The following is a 15,510-nucleotide window of genomic DNA, read 5'->3' on the forward strand; positions in this document are numbered from 1 at the left end:
TTCCTGCTGATATCTTAACTTGGGTATCAGTGTTGTGTTTATTACTACTCTTAAGAAATGTGTTTCCAAAAATCTATGTTTTCTTTCAATTGTTTCAATAATTGGCTTGGTGGTTTAGCCTTTTGCAGACTGGATTTGGCCCAGGAGTCTTGTGTTTGACACCCCTGCCTTAACCCCAACCAGAATACTGAAGTCTCCACCTCTGTCAGTCAGTCTGATCCTGCAAAGGCTTTTTTTTCTGCCCACACTTATGCATGCTCACGTGGAATAGTTGGGTTTTCCTCTGTCAAAGTGCCTCAAGATGACTGTTGTATTTGGCGCGAGAGAAATAAAGTTTGATTTGAATCGCATTGAACGTGTTCTAATGATTCAAATTTTGGCAGACAGAGTCAAAGATGTCAGGGTTTTGACGCTGCACACAAGGTTTTATTCAGGATTGTGAGGCTGCCGCTCCAAATAGAACTCCAACCTGGTCTCCCATGGCTTCAGTCAACCCAGTTAGTATCGACAACAGCCACCAGAACAATCTGCTGTTACTCAGATCAGAGTCGACAACTCCTCTCACTGCCAAAGCAGTGTAACCTACACATTGAAGTTCAAATACATTGAAGTCAAAATATTCCATATCAGTTTGAGAAACTGTGTTTTGGAATTACATGACTTTGAAGCTAAACTACAAAGAATAGAACAACAACAAAATGGGCACATTTCAGTTTATGTGTAATACTGTAAATTTAAATAAATGGAAGTTTCACAGTTTAAAGCAAATTATAGGAAAGAATTACAATGTCCCTTGTATTTTTGTGCCTATAATTCTATTCACTCTGTTGTCAGGAGTTCTTTTTTTATTTAAACTGTTGCACCACTTGTATGCACATAATTTTTCAGCTTCAGTCCCACTGGAAACCTTTGTTAAGTGATAATCTTACAACTCATTGTTTTTCTACCAAACCTTTATTTTGTTTTTCTCCTAAGAGGCATATTCATTAACATTTCAGCAATTTATGTGTTTGACTTTGTTCTAACTTCACACAAATTGTTGTATTTACATTTCACAGTGATAATCTTTTTTTTTTTAAATCTTGTTTTTTGTTTGTTTTCTACATTATCTTTTAAAACTTTCTTATTCTAGAACCAAAAGACATGGCAAAGACACATTGGAATAGCTTTCATTTTTATTCCAAGTCTCTGTTAGATTTGTTTTGTTTGAATTCCCATATTTAAAAAAATCCCATACCTTAACATTGTAAGAAGTAGCATAATGTGTTGTGAAATATTGTTTCACCAGGAATGGAAATCACATAAAGCTCTTTAGAGCTTTTTACCATTTCCGACCCTCGTTATTGGCCCAATTACTACCGTTGAAATGTGGGAATAGTTGTTTATTGTTAAGTGTAACCAGATATCATATAAAGACAGAGTGCTACTTTGATTTATTACAGCATTCAGCATATATTATTGCCATTTTGGTGTTGGAGTAATCAATAGGGCTTAAAGAAAGCTTTAATAGTCAAATTCTGTTTGTTTTTTTAAGAAAGAGTATCCAAATGAACGCAGCTCTCACTCACTCCTGCCCTGCACTTCACCTATGAATGAATGGCTGTATTATCTGAGGACACAGCGACACCATGCGGTTATAAACAACGCTGCAGAGTCACAAATATAAACATCGTTGTCAATGTCCCTGTTGTGTAATGGTTTTCTCAATAGTTAAGAGTTTCCAGAAAATTATACCTGAATAAAAACTTGATCTTCTTTTAGTTTTTTTTTTTTTTTTTTACACACCAGAGTCATTTTCAAAATTAGTTGTATCTCTTGGATTTAAAACTGGACTTTAAAAAAGGCAAAATAACTAAAACGGGAATACAATGTTAAAATGACAAGAATTTCTAAAAAGTAGAAAATTAATAAATAAATGGGATGTAATAAAGCTGCTTAGAAACGAGATAAAATGGTTAAATACATAAAGTGCCCTTCCTTCCTGTGAACCTAACACTCTATAGATCCTCACTGTAAAAAGTGTTTGTTGTGTTTTGGTTTATTTAATCCTTTTTGTTCTTGTATTAGTCATCAGTGAGCCTTGTACATATTAAAAACTTCAAACACTTATTCAATTTTCATCCTGTCTTATTTGATATTTAACTTTCTTTCTATTTTTTCTTTGTGGGCCAATGCTTAAAGAAATGTACCTCTGTGATCAATAAAGTATTTCTATTCTAGTATTTTCTATACTAACATGTCAAAATTGTCCGAATTAAAAGTTTTAAAGAAACGTGAATTGTGAAAAGATGAATTGTAATTTAAACTTCACAAATGAAACACAAGACACAGCGCTAATATAAACATAGGAAAGATGACATTAAGTGAAACACAATCAATACTACTTACTGGGATGAGTTAAATTGCAGGAGTTTTAGCATATGTGCCTTTAATTTGAGTAATTTCAGTTCATGTGCCTTTAAAAAAAAATGTATGCAAAAGATAAAAGTTATTTTAAAAATAGTGGAATCTGGTGTGTTATTTAAATAAAACTAGAACGGCACTCGGTAGAGCACAAACCTTTGCCAATGCTACATTTGTCACCACGGAAACCAACGGATTACAAGGTTATTTGATCCACCAGACCACTCCTTCCATTTGTCATTGTCGTTTGAATTAGTTCATATTATCACTGTTTGACACAGATGAACACGTTTTATCATTTCCGTGTGACCTTCATCTATTGATTCAATCACTGTCAACATTTAATGAGCCATTCTTGGATAAATACAAATGAGCTCTGACAATGTCATGCATGTGTGTTGTGAAATGTTTTTGCGAAAAGTTGGTAACATACATACATATAAACCAATAAACAAACAAACACATACATACATACATACACACATACATACATACATAAATACATACATACATGAATACACTAATACATAAACGCAGACAAAAACAGACACTTTGCCCCAACTTTCATTTACGAAGGTAATTTTGTTTGTTAGTGGAAGTTTCAGGGAGCCACTGCTTAATAAATGCCAAAGGTGCACAAGTGGCTCCAGAGATGCAAGTTGCAGAGTTTAACATGTCTCAAAAGGGGTAGGAAGTGGTCAAACCTTTTGTTTTCATGTAATTCCGACCTATATACTCAGAAATATGAGATTAAAGTCCGGTAAATAACTTATTTTTAATTCTGACTTAAATTTTTATAATCCTGTGAGGGGAAAAAAAAAAGGCAAAATGTTGTCTCACAATTATGACTTTCTCTCACAAATCTGACGTTTTTGCTCACCAATCTTGACATTTTTAAAGATGTATGAAATTTAAATGATTTCCTTTTCTCCCAAAAAACAGTTAAACTATATCTCCTTTTCCAATACGCGTCGGCTAAACTGTCTCCTCTCGGTTTCCGTAGGCAGTGGGCGGAGTCATGTGGTGGAGCTCGAGACTCGAGCAGGCGGTCACGCGGGCGGCTCTGCCTCCGAGTCCTTTAATGACTCCGCGCGTGAACCTGCAGTGAACAAACGGCGGAAGAGCATCGAGCTTTATTGACCTCTTTAAAAACAACAACAACACAGCAGCAGGTGAGCTTCTCGCATCTGCAACTACATTCATATTATGTTCAGTTGTGCTGGGATGCCTGATACTAAATACATTTTGTTTTATGGAGCAAATTTCGCCGAACGTGGTCATTTAGTTGTTTTGTAGACAATTCCGAATTTCTGTTCAAAAGTAATAATCGATAGTTGCATGATGAGAAGAATCCCGTTTGAAGATGCACAATGAACAAGAGTTGCGTGGGGAATAAAAATAAATTGATTCGTGTTGGATGCGTCTGAAGAATCCATTCATCACTATGACACAGCGGTTTATCAGCACAGTTTGTGTTTGTGCATCTGTCGTTTGCATACATGTCATTTAAGTCCATCTTCGAATAACATGACATCATCTACTTTCACTGGACAACTTTTGATTATTGTGCAGAATGTTTCACAAAATCCATCAATAGAATTATGACACAATGGTGCCTGTATGTGTCCTCGTTAAACCTGTTTGCACCAGACAGTTGAAATCCAAGTCAGACAGTGAGACAATAAGAGGTGTTTGTTTTTGTTTCAGGCATGTCTCAGAACCAGGAGGAGGAGACAGGACTGGTGTGCGAGGAGGCTGATCTCAAAGATGGACAGTAAGTTTAAAAAAAAAATGTTTTATTACTATTAATCTGGAGAAGTAATAGCTTCATACCTTCTCTATGTTTAATTGGTTTATTTTTGTGTTTTAAAGAATGAGAGAAGTCAGCGTGGCCGACCAGAAGGTGTTGTTAGCGCGGATCCAGGGTCAGTACTTTGCTGTGGGAGCCAAGTGTTCTCACTACAACGCACCTCTGATCAAAGGTAAAACCTTAATCCCTTGAAGATTCAGAGTATTTCACGTTGTTTTATACACACCGCTTACACGTTTCATTTACAGGAGCGCTGGTGGGCGACAGAGTGAGATGTCCGTTCCACGGGGCTTGTTTCAGCGTTAAAACTGGAGACATCGAGGAGTATCCAGGTCTGGACTCTTTACCCAGCTATAAGGTAAAAATACATTTTCTTGAGATTTACTGCAATATTGGCACGAGTAGTATTAATTTGAATGACATTTTTAAATTAGACTTTTACAATAAGATATTACGAAACACATTGCACGCTGTACACTTAGAAATTACAAAGCAATTCAGAACAACTGGGATGGATTACTGGTTGCCATAAAGTTGCGGGCTCGTATGTCAACGCCGACTTTGTGTGACAACCACCCACATGGTGATAAGCAGCTAGACTACACACACAAAGACATACAGAGTTGACGGTCTTCCATTATATTGTACGCCTTTGTTGACAATTTTAAATGAGTTCAACCTTGTCAGATAGCTTGAGTGTATACAGGGTTGACACACACGCACACACACACACACAAAGCATTTTTACATTTTTACATTACAACCGTGATTGATGCTTCATGTTGTGTCTTTATGAACAGGTCACAGTTGTGGATGGTAAAGTTTATGTCTCCATCAACAAAAATGTAAGCAATGTCGAGTAAAAAAAAAAAAAAGTCACTTAAAATGGTCAAGATTTTCTGTTCATTTGGTGTTTTACTATTTAAATGGTTGTTTCTCGACAGTCTCTTCAGTTGACCAAGCGCGTGAAGGAGATGTGCAAGATGTCGCCAGACGTCAAGCAGGTCATCCTGCTGGTAGGAGGAGGTGGGGCCGGACTTTTTAACTTCTGTGTGAACAAACTGGCAGTGTGTGGATTCTTCGTCCTTTTGAAAAAAAAAAAAAAAAAGCCAAAGTTGAGTTTTAGCCTTTGGTGAACGCTGAGCATGACGTTGATGATTTCAGGTCCTGCCTCTCTTGTTTGTGCGGAGACTCTTCGACAAAACTGCTTCCGGGGCCCAATCATCATCATAACCAAGGACGCTTTGCCGCCGTTCGACAAGCCCAAACTGAGTAAGGTAAGAGAATAGGACTCTTGTGGGGTCCCCCCCCCCACACCCCCGATTGAAGTTATGAGCGCACTGATCTGTCCTTGGTCCAGGCCTTGAACGTGGACAGCAGCAGCATCCTCCTGCGATCCGCTGATTTCTATCAACAGTACGGAATTGAAGTGTGGACTCAGAGAGAGGTAACACATTGTATACTCTGCTTTTTTTGTGTCGTCACACTATCCTGGTCGGTCTCTTTTTTTTGTTTGAAGTTTGTTACGTTGTACGTGATAATACTGTGTGTTTTGTAGGTGGTGTCGTTAAACTCTGCCGACAAGGTGGTGAAGATGAGTGACGGCGCCGTGCAGCAATACGACCGACTCCTCATCTCCACCGGCTGCAGGTGATGCAAGTCATCCTTTCAGTTCCGTCAGTAAAAGGAAGCTTCTGGTTGTTTTCAAAATGATACAAAATGGACCATAATCTACATGCAAAGGTGTGATTGGGCTTGGTTGGAGGCTTGGTTGTGTAATCGTGTCTCTTAATTGTGGTCGACAGAGCGCGGCCGCTCAGCTGTCCCGGTTCAGACCTGAGAGGAGTGAAGTTGCTGCAGAGTCACAAAGACGCCAAAGAGATTCACGAGTCATGCTTGGGAAAGAAAGCCGTCATCATCGGCGCCTCCTTCATCGGTACGTCTTATTATTCTCCTTTTACCCACCGGAACGGCCTTCGTCCCCCTCTTGACAAGAAAATGTCAGGATTACCAGGTTGATATGAGGCTTTGTATTCTTTAACCTATATCTCAGGTATGGAGTTGGCCTCCTACCTGTCAGACAAAGCTTCCAGCGTGGCCGTCGTCGGTAAGACCAGATTCCCATACGAGCGTTCTCTCGGGCTGGAGATCGGAAAGATGAGCATGCAGGTGAGAAATGAAAGACCGCAGCATGAATGTCACCGAGCGGTTGTGATCGATTCAGCTCGTGTCAAAACAAAATCACCTTTCCATTGCGAAGATGCTGGAGGAGCAGAATGTCAAGTTTTACATGAGCGACGAAGTCACGGAGCTGCGAGGAGACGACGGAAAGGTGAGTCTGCCTTTCTCCTGCTGGTCGATCACCTCCGGGCAGGAATCTCAATACAAGCACCTTTTACTATACTTTACATGCAGGGCGTCAGTGTGCATGTACGCCAGCGTTATCAGGATAAAGCTCAATTTCCATATTTTATCAATATAAATTGTACAGAAAAACTTTTTTTTTTTTTTTGCAATGAAATAAACAAAGAAATATGGTTCAAATTCACTGTTTGTCTATTTTTCAGTATCAACAAAAGCTGTTTGTTTTTTTTAGAGATGCTTTGTTATATTGGGGTATATCGGTAAATATCAGTTATCGGCCCTCCCAGCATTTTAAACTCTGACACTGAGCATGTCTGAACGACAGCACACTTCTTGTCTGTCCAACAACATTAAAAACATTACTTTTATGTTTTCCATGTATTATAATTCTGATGTGACATCTTACTGCAGAAACAACACTTCTCTGGTGTCTGGTAAAGCTTTGAGTTGAGTCTTTTTCTTCTTTTTGCAGGTTAAGGAGGTGGTGTTGAAGGGCGGAGCCTCCCTGGAAGCTGATGTAGTGATTGCTGGAATAGGTATATGGGACAAAAAACAACAATTCTACCTTCTTTTTTTTGTCATAATCATCAAATGTGAAACGTGTTCAGATTGTCTGAATTTGCCAACATTCGACTGCGACTCCACCAGTGTAAGATCTGCAAACATTTCGGTTTTCTGCAAATATCAATCACTGTTATGTGCTTTAAAGGCGTCATCCCCAATTCGCACTTCCTGGCTGGAAGCGGGGTGGAAGTGGACCCAAAGCAAGCGGTGATTGTCGACAAGGTAAACTCGGTTCTCGGGGAGCGGCTCCCACCTCCAAACACTGGTCGCCTCAGTAATGATGCAGTAAAAGGAAAATGCGCAACAAAACAATTAAAATTCTTCTGTAAAAGTCTCCTGTATTCTAATCAATCTTTCACAGAGTGTACTGCAGTGGTACTGTGCACTGCACGTCTTTCTCTTTTCTCACAGTTCATGAGGACCAACCTCGCAGGTGTTTTCAGTGCAGGCGACGTGACGTCCTTCCCGCTCGCCATTCGTGACGACCAACGTGTCCAGATTGGTCACTGGCAAATGTCACAAGCTCATGGCAAGAGGCTAAAACATAGAAGCACAGCTCTGAGTCAAAGCTCTGTCACTCCTATTCGCCATACGTATCACATTTTCATATTTTTTGATTTTTTTTTTTGACTTTCCTCACCAGGCAGAGTCGCGGCTCTGAACATGATGAACAAGCCAACAAAAATCGATTCTGTCCCCTTTTTCTGGACCATGCTTGCCGGGAAGAGCATCAGATACACAGGTCTTGTAGTTTCTGTGTAAAACGTCCCCCGATCGAACCATATTTAAGCATCGCCATGCTAAATCGTGTTGTCCTCCGTTTGTAGGCTATGGTGAAGGATACACCGAAATTATATTTAAAGGCTCCGTGGAAGAAAGGAAGTTCCTGGCGTTGTACATAAAGTGAGTGTACATATGGAAAAACCTCCCACACAGCTGAGAAGCGTCTCGTGACGTTTGCGCTGCATTTCTGTGTTGTTGCCAGGGACGACGTGGTGGTAGCTGCAGCCAGCCTGATGTTCGACCCTGCTGTTGCTCGTATCGCCGAGCTGATGGCTGCCGGACGTATCGTAACGAAGGCCCAGGCTCAGTGAGTCACGGCTTCATTATGGACTTATATACCGAATTCATGGGTCCTTTAGTTACGCTGCCGTTTATCACAGCCGTGTGGTCGTGGATTTAACTCGTAGAACTCCATGGGTGTTTATTAATGCCTCTTGAAGCAGGAAAAAAAAAAACATTGTCTGGAGAGAAACGCTGTTGATTTCCACGCTTAATATTTTGCTGCAGAAGGTACCGTAATGTCTGGACTATAAGCCGGTACTTTTTCACTCGTTTTGAACCTGCTGCTTAAACAATTACGTTGGTAATTTATGGATTTTTACTGTTATGAGCTTCATGCCAATACACGGGTGATGCGTTCAGGTGCATCACGTAAGTCCGAACTTTCTTCTTTTTTTTCTTTTTAAATTTGTTGGGTGCAGCATTCGGGTGCGCTCATTAGTCTGGAAAGGACAGTACTTTTATATGTGAAAGGGTTTCAACATTGTTACGGATCATAGTCGGGACACTAGTGGTTCATCCAGACGAACCAGTTGAATTTGTGAAATTATTCTGGGAGAAAAACGGCAGTGAAGGATAAATGGAGGAGCGTCAAAACAAACACATACTCGGATTACGTTTATATATGTGCACATGTTTTCTTTCTATTAAAGATTTAGACGGACGTATAAAACCCGAGTGAGAAGCTGGATGTAAACTATTTCTGATTACTTGCTGTTTCTGTTCCTCTTCCGTTCAGAGCCGAAGACCTGAGTTGGCTCCAGATGTAACCACATGAAGGACGTGTCCTCGCTTTCTTCTCGTACAGTGCCAAAGCCAACCGGCTCTCTTTAGTGCCTCCGGCCTCCTGGAGACCAATCGGAGCCTCTGCTCTGGTTCCGAAACAACACTGCTGTTGCTATGGCAGCAAAAAAAAAAGGCTTTATTGAGCTTGTTGGTGACCTCTGACCGCTCTCTGAAGAGCACAACAGGCCGTCTGTTTCATTCAAGCGATCACTGCCACTATCAGGAGCACGTCTTGTTCTGATCGGTCACAGACAGGTTGTTTTTATGAGGCAATAGAAATTAATTCACGTAATAAATATTCTAATTTGTTTTTGTAGCTACCGCTGTCTTAGAGATACATTTCCTACTCTGCTCCAGTTAAATGTTATAAAAGATCAAGATCCTTTAGTTGTTTGTGGCCACTGGAGAGGAGGCCTGATTAAAAGTTGAAGCTTTTTTTTTGTTTTGTTTTTTTAAATCTTTCACGCTACTTATTTCTCAGTCATCTTAATGAGAAGGACTCCGCCTTATTTTCTCACATATAACAGGTACTTGACATTATGTCCTGCCTAAAACTTGAAAGAAGTCCGACATTCCAATGTTTGGATGTAAAAATTCAGGAAGCATTTGAGTTTGTAAAAGCTTTTGAAGTCAAGCTTCACTTGTTGGCAGAAACTGCGACAGTTGTTGCATTTGTTATATTGTGTTTGTGCTGTTTGTACGTTGGCAGTGATGATGGTTTGTTTGTTGTTGTATGCTCATACTTGTCTCTGATATCAAATAAGGGTGTAGGGGGATACATGAAATTATTTTTACATGCCTGAAATCATTGTAAAACATGTTTACATCTGGGTGGCAGATATGTTAATTCAAAAAAAAGTACAGATGCTTTTGTGAAATGTAACGAATGCTCAGGTATTAAATGTATATTGGATATTTCAACATTTGTCTCCAGTCTAAGTGTCAACATACATCACTGGGTCAAACTTTACCAGCAGTTGCGGAATAAAAGTGTGTTGTAAACCATGAAGTAGTTTTATAAAGAAGACATTTGATAGGAGGACACGCTCCAAACTTACATCATCTAAAACGAATGTCAAGCATCAGGCCTGTGGACCAAAACCAGCATGTCAGAGGCTCCAGTCAGTCCATGTCCAAACTATTAAGCAAAATACAATAGATTTCAAGAAAACCTCGATTTTTCTTCTCCATTTCCTAAGAGTAGGGGACACCTGAAACCTGTGCTGAGATATCAGTGATGCTGCAATGAAAGATGGCAGGCCAGCATTAGCTCTGGATTTTTCACTATTTTGCACGAGAATGTAGACATTATCTGGATTAATTGTTTGGTTTTGTGAAATTACATACATTCTCATTACATACACTGCGCCACCACAGAGAAAAACTCTAAAGTTGACATTTAATGGATATTATTGCAATTCTTTACTGAACTTGGGCCACTTGAGATGAGATCGGACTTTTTTGTGGCCCTTGAACTAAAATATGTTTGACATCCCTGATCTAAATTCTAAAACGGGTCCATAATGGAATTGTGTGCCACTTTTATTTTTGAATGCATTCCTACTTTGCGGCATTTGTTTAACAGATGTCCCAATTGCTTGCACTCCCCATTATCTCTGTAGCGTCTTCTGGATCACTCTTATCAGCTGACTGGGCAACTCCAGTTGAGACTTTCAATGTGTGATTGTTACATTTTGCTTTTTAATTGAGCGTCTCGATAATACAAAAAAAAAAAAAGCTCCTGTAAATATTACAGTTATTTCCGCCGCTCCCTTTTTATAGGAGCCGAAACAGCAAGTCATCACAACTTGCACTGCAGCCTTAGATAACGTTTGTACAGGATTGACCTCGTAGCCGGACTCCCACACACACAGGGTGAACACTCAACACACCAGCAGAGACCGGCTGCTCATGATCAATAACAAGCAGAAATACTCCTGTGAAATCTAATTTGAGATATTACGCATTTCACTAATTACCCATCATACACAAGACAGACATCCTTTAGTTTACTCATACACAGGTTGCATTTATTTCACTTGAATGTAGCATTTGTCTTCACAGCTCGGGTATTAAATTGTGAATTTGATCACCTTGTTTGATATTGTTGAAGAAAAAATTCAATTTAATTGTAACGTAGAGTGACACGTGACATATATCACACATCTGATTGTTTGACAACACTGCATTGATTTATTTAAAAGAAAATAGTGCAAATTAAGTTAGTAAATAAGTATTAAAAGTTGATGCAGTAAATAAAGCAGACAGATGCAGCTCTGGGCTACATGTGACCACAGTCTCTCCTCTGATCCAAATATAAGTAGCTTCAAAAGTGACTTGAATAAGATGAATGGAATTGTTATCAATTGTAAGTACTCACATTTATGAAATAATCCTTTAAGATTACAAATATCAAATGCATGCTGACATACAGATTATTTTAACTTCATCTGGAGCCACAATCATATGAAATCTTTATTATTCCAGCTGCTCCATCACACCTCAGCCTTCTGGTTGTCGGGACGATTCCTCCGTCTCTGATCCAACGTCTTCTACCCCGCGTCTCGCAGGTTCAGCTGACTTCTCATTTGCCTGTTTTGGAGCATTGTTTCACAGATGATCCCGCTTTGTCAGCCAGCAGAAATGGACTCAGGTGGCAGTACTGAGAAACAAAGAGTGGACATGAACAAATATGTACTGTTGTTTTTGTTGTGCTTCCGTCACAGACCTGACTAAGCTGTGATGAACTGCGATGAAATGCACATACCTGTGGCACCGACTTGGACTGACACTCGGGTGAATCCAACATCTGTATCATAAAATCTGAGGAGAAGCGGGACGTCTGCAGGATGGCGGCCATTTCTCCGTCCACTTCGACGGCCACATCTTTCTGCACGAGATAAAAGCAAAACACTAAATCTGGACGCCTCGTGAATGTGCAAACTGTAACACGAGAAGAGTGTTTGTTTAAATGAAAACAAAACACTCACTGATTAATAAGTGATCAGAGAATAAATCAATAAAGGCCCTAATCGTTTTTTATCTGAAGCGGCTTTGATACCTTGAAAGACTGATTGGAATCAAAGTTCAGCTGATCCGGGAAATCCTCCACCGTTCCTTTGTAGGTCACAGTTGCCTTTGATTTGGCGGCGCCTTTGGGCAGCTTGAACATCCTGTAAGTGCCGGACGCATAACTGATGTCACCTGTCGAAAAAAAACAAACGAGACCCTCGATCAGCGGCATGAGATGGATAACCGACAAAAATAAATGAAATAAAATTCACTTTTTGACGATATTCTCATTATTTGAAATGTGCAAACTGATGCGAGTGACCTGCTTTTGCTTTGAGCTGGTCGTTGTGGACCACCATGCGGCTGGCTGAAACCAGGCGCGGGGTGCTGAAGTCGACACTGTGGGCCAGGGAGATGAGATCTTGCCAGAACAGAGAGCCTCCCATCCCCTCACCTGCAGCACAAACAAAAGGATTGTCGCCACCTCGTGCTGCGTGTCAGCGGTGCAGCTTTTTTTTTGGATTCACAACCCAAATATCAGGTGGGAGAGATACTTCACCCCAGAGGACTGGATCCTGCTTCATGTGATCGGGGATGACTCTGCTGGCGTACAAGTCGCTGTAGTAAAGTTCACCTCCCTCCTGCATTGAGGAACGACAGGAACCACGAACACGGGGGTTACGGGACCGTTCAAGTCAATTTGCCGTATTTTGTAGAAATTCTTCGGCGGTGTTGTAAAAAATGTTGTCATTTCTTTGTGAAACACAGCTGATAGCAATAACGAATAAAGAATGTTTACATGAAACTTTCCTGAGACTGTTTGTCTGAGTTGACAGGAAACATTAGTAAAGCGGATGACGGTTACTTTTTTCAGAAAACTACCTTTGCCTGGAAGAAACGTGTCTGTTTCATCTAAAATTCTGCCTTTAACAAACATAAGATGTCTGACTATAACCAAAATAACTATTAGGCTATATCTAGAATTGTGCATTGACAGTAATAAATATCACTGTTAATATCTGCACATTTGTTGTTTATCTAAATGTTTTTGTTGCAGCTTCTTCTTGTTCTAATTAGTGAATACATGTTTAGTTGTTGTTCCTCCGTAAAGCGCAAAGTGGTTGATCGATCATCCTCAACTTCTGACTGTGTTCTGCAACACTACAAAACAGCACAAGCAATGCAAGAGTTATGCTTTTGCACGAACTGGGGAAGTAATCCAAACACTACTAGTGACTCATTACTAACTAGTTTTGTATTGGTTTGCACAGCGTTGATCTCCAGACTGACCTTCAGGACGTTGTAGGCTTGCTGTAGCACTTGCTTTTTATCCGCACACAAACAGATCACACAGTTGGACCTGAAGTCAAAATAACGCCAAATCAATTTCTTTCTATACACGTCAATGTTGTTTTGTTTTTTGTTTTTCTTTCTTGGAAATGAACAGTTGTGGGTTCCATTCAAACTCACAGAACAACATCGATGGAGTTGTCTGGTACGCCGGCTTCACCCAGTTTCTCCATGTATCCCTGGACAAAGGCGACGTTGGGCTCGTCATAGCCAAACTTCTTCTGATGATACTCGACGTACTGACGAGCCACCGTGACCTACACAGATACACGCCAAAACATAATCAAAGTGAAACGTACGTAAGTTAATACAGGAACCCGGGGAGATTTACTGAAGTGCTGTAACAAAGCGTTTTCATTTAATTCCTACCCCAAGTCTGTTTAAATCAATGAAAAACAAAAGTGTATGGACTAGTTGATGTGTGTAATCACCAGCTCTTCAGTCATGTCGAGCCCCGTCACATGTCCATTCGCTCCTACAAGTTTACTGAAGGCGTAGCAGTCCCGGCCCGAGCCGCTGCCCAGATCCAGGAGGCTGCATCCCTCCAGCTTCGCGGGGAATGGAAGACCACAGCCAAAGAATCTGCAGAGAAACAACCGTGACGGCAGCAAGTGGAGGGGGGGGGGGGGGGGGGGGCAGATCACACGTTATGAGATACCATGCGCTGTTCTTCCAACACGTTGTGCACAAACGTGCAACTTGGGAGTGAGAGAAAGTCAGAAAATAACGTTGTGAGAAATAACGTTTCCTCATTGTTTTAACCTGGAGTCGTTTTGGGTTGGAGGTTTAAATAAACCACGGAGTGACGTGTAACTTCCGCCACAGATTATACAGAGGACAAAGAGGTGGAGACAAGAGTGGCGTGAACTATTATAGGAATAAAAAGAAAAACAGAAGATGATGGTAATAAAACTAAACCTAAGAAAAGAACACATGAAGATTTTTCTCTAAGGTTTATATAAATGCGTGAGGGATTACATTTTTATATTCCATGTTTGTGAACACAAGGCTGCAGACAGCATGAATCAACAATTTTCACTAAATTATTTTTCTGAAAAAAATGTTTCTTATCTTTCTTACCAGATTTTAACAGGTTGTTGTTGTTGCTGCTCAGATTGACCTTACTTTGTCATGTTTCAAAAGAGATTACATTTTATATACACGCTATGAAATCTCCTCATATACATATTTGCTTAATTAAAACTACAAATTCCATTATGTATTTCAATGTTGACAGGGCTTTTCAAAAAGCCTCTGACATGACCGCTGGCAAACTTCAGGCTCCAGACTGGAACTCAAACCAGAGATTTCACAATGTCACTTGAGGCTGTTAACCACTCCACCACTGAGCAATCAAGACCTGTGTTATTAAAGTGAATAGAGGAGTGGTTTGAGTTTTCCTGTACCTTTTCGTTACCTCAGGGTGAACCAGGCCCAGAGCCTCAGTGACACTTCTGCTGGTGGGTCTGCTTGCCAGACTGCAGGAGGAGGCATTGGTCTGCAGATCACAGGTGGACTCCAGCATGTTGCCATAGTATTTCTGCAGATGTGACACATTAACATGGTTCAAATGTGTTTGCGTGTCCTTCTGCACGGAAAACAGCCACACACCACTGCACATCATTACAACGCAGCTTAACAGTAACTAAGTTCGTTTGCATTGATGCAAAGTGCGCATTTGACTTATTCGCAAGAAAACAACTCAAATCAAGCGCTTTACAAATGAGACTTTGGTGCGTAATACTGATCGAACAAAGTCTTAAACTTAGTCTATAAAGTCCAAACAGGGGTCAGTACCTTCACGTTGTCCCGCACGTCTTCACTCGTCTCCATTCTGCAGCGAAACGTGAATACAAGTGTATACTGCAGTGTGCTCAGGAACAAAACTCTCACACGCTTTTTTATTTGGTCTGAATGTGGGGCAGAGGTGCAGCGCTCCCCAGTTTCCGCTGCAACCTCTATTACTTCAGAATAAAAGTGGAGCAACGTTTCCTATTACATTGCTCACGCTTCCCCCCCTATCTACTTGTGTAAATGAGATCAACGACGCAGATACATTTGAGACTGAATATTTATACATGAATATATGTTTTTTGGCAGTCGATCGTCCGGATTTATTTTGAATTGCTTTTAAATTGAGCTCGAGAACCAAACTGTCT

At 40.5% G+C, this 15,510-nt stretch overlaps 2 protein-coding genes across 4 annotated transcripts; one reads left to right on the forward strand and one right to left on the reverse strand.

Annotated features, from left to right (window-relative positions):
* Positions 1–3,501: 3,501 nt before the first annotated feature.
* On the forward strand, positions 3,502–9,862 carry aifm4 (apoptosis inducing factor mitochondria associated 4). Of its 2 annotated transcripts, XM_080507097.1 has the most exons (19): positions 3,502–3,575; positions 4,111–4,177; positions 4,276–4,385; positions 4,462–4,571; positions 5,014–5,058; positions 5,158–5,239; positions 5,378–5,490; positions 5,574–5,660; positions 5,772–5,863; positions 6,019–6,149; positions 6,267–6,382; positions 6,474–6,545; positions 7,050–7,113; positions 7,287–7,363; positions 7,553–7,670; positions 7,785–7,883; positions 7,969–8,044; positions 8,127–8,231; positions 8,943–9,862. In XM_080507097.1, the coding sequence occupies exons 2-19, from the start codon at positions 4,113–4,115 to the stop codon at positions 8,971–8,973; spliced, it is 1,593 nt and encodes a 530-aa protein (XP_080363223.1). In that variant the 5' UTR covers positions 3,502–3,575; positions 4,111–4,112; the 3' UTR covers positions 8,974–9,862. The 2 variants fall into 2 exon arrangements, with proteins under 2 accessions (XP_080363223.1, XP_080363222.1); XM_080507096.1 differs by having other exon boundaries at positions 7,287–7,670.
* Positions 9,863–11,018: 1,156 nt separating this feature from the next.
* LOC308135818 (arsenite methyltransferase) lies at positions 11,019–15,272 on the reverse strand. 2 transcript variants are annotated; one of them, XM_080503943.1, is made up of 10 exons: positions 15,149–15,272; positions 14,758–14,891; positions 13,783–13,933; positions 13,472–13,608; positions 13,292–13,361; positions 12,561–12,642; positions 12,324–12,455; positions 12,051–12,193; positions 11,757–11,879; positions 11,019–11,651 (listed from the first exon to the last, which is right to left on the reverse strand). In XM_080503943.1, the coding sequence occupies exons 1-10, from the start codon at positions 15,182–15,184 to the stop codon at positions 11,574–11,576; spliced, it is 1,086 nt and encodes a 361-aa protein (XP_080360069.1). In that variant the 5' UTR covers positions 15,185–15,272; the 3' UTR covers positions 11,019–11,573. The 2 variants fall into 2 exon arrangements, with proteins under 2 accessions (XP_080360069.1, XP_080360068.1); XM_080503942.1 differs by having other exon boundaries at positions 11,019–11,879.
* Between the last annotated feature and the right edge of the window lie 238 nt (positions 15,273–15,510).

Source organism: Blennius ocellaris (genome assembly GCF_963422515.1).
Source record: "Blennius ocellaris genome assembly, chromosome: 2".
NCBI classification, from domain to species: domain Eukaryota; kingdom Metazoa; phylum Chordata; class Actinopteri; order Blenniiformes; family Blenniidae; genus Blennius; species Blennius ocellaris.

Coding starts and splice junctions, on each gene's coding strand:
- aifm4 (XM_080507096.1), top strand. CDS start 4,113: ATGTCTCAGAACCAGGAGGAGGAGACAGGACTGGTGTGCGAGGAGGCT. Junction 4,178..4,275: donor GCTGATCTCAAAGATGGACA/GTAAGTTTAAAA, acceptor TGTGTTTTAAAG/AATGAGAGAAGTCAGCGTGG. Junction 6,383..6,473: donor TCGGAAAGATGAGCATGCAG/GTGAGAAATGAA, acceptor TCCATTGCGAAG/ATGCTGGAGGAGCAGAATGT.
- LOC308135818 (XM_080503942.1), bottom strand. CDS start 15,184: ATGGAGACGAGTGAAGACGTGCGGGACAACGTGAAG. Junction 13,934..14,757: donor CACCCTGAGGTAACGAAAAG/GTACAGGAAAAC, acceptor GTTTCTCTGCAG/ATTCTTTGGCTGTGGTCTTC. Junction 12,643..13,291: donor AAGCCTACAACGTCCTGAAG/GTCAGTCTGGAG, acceptor TCCTCAATGCAG/GAGGGAGGTGAACTTTACTA.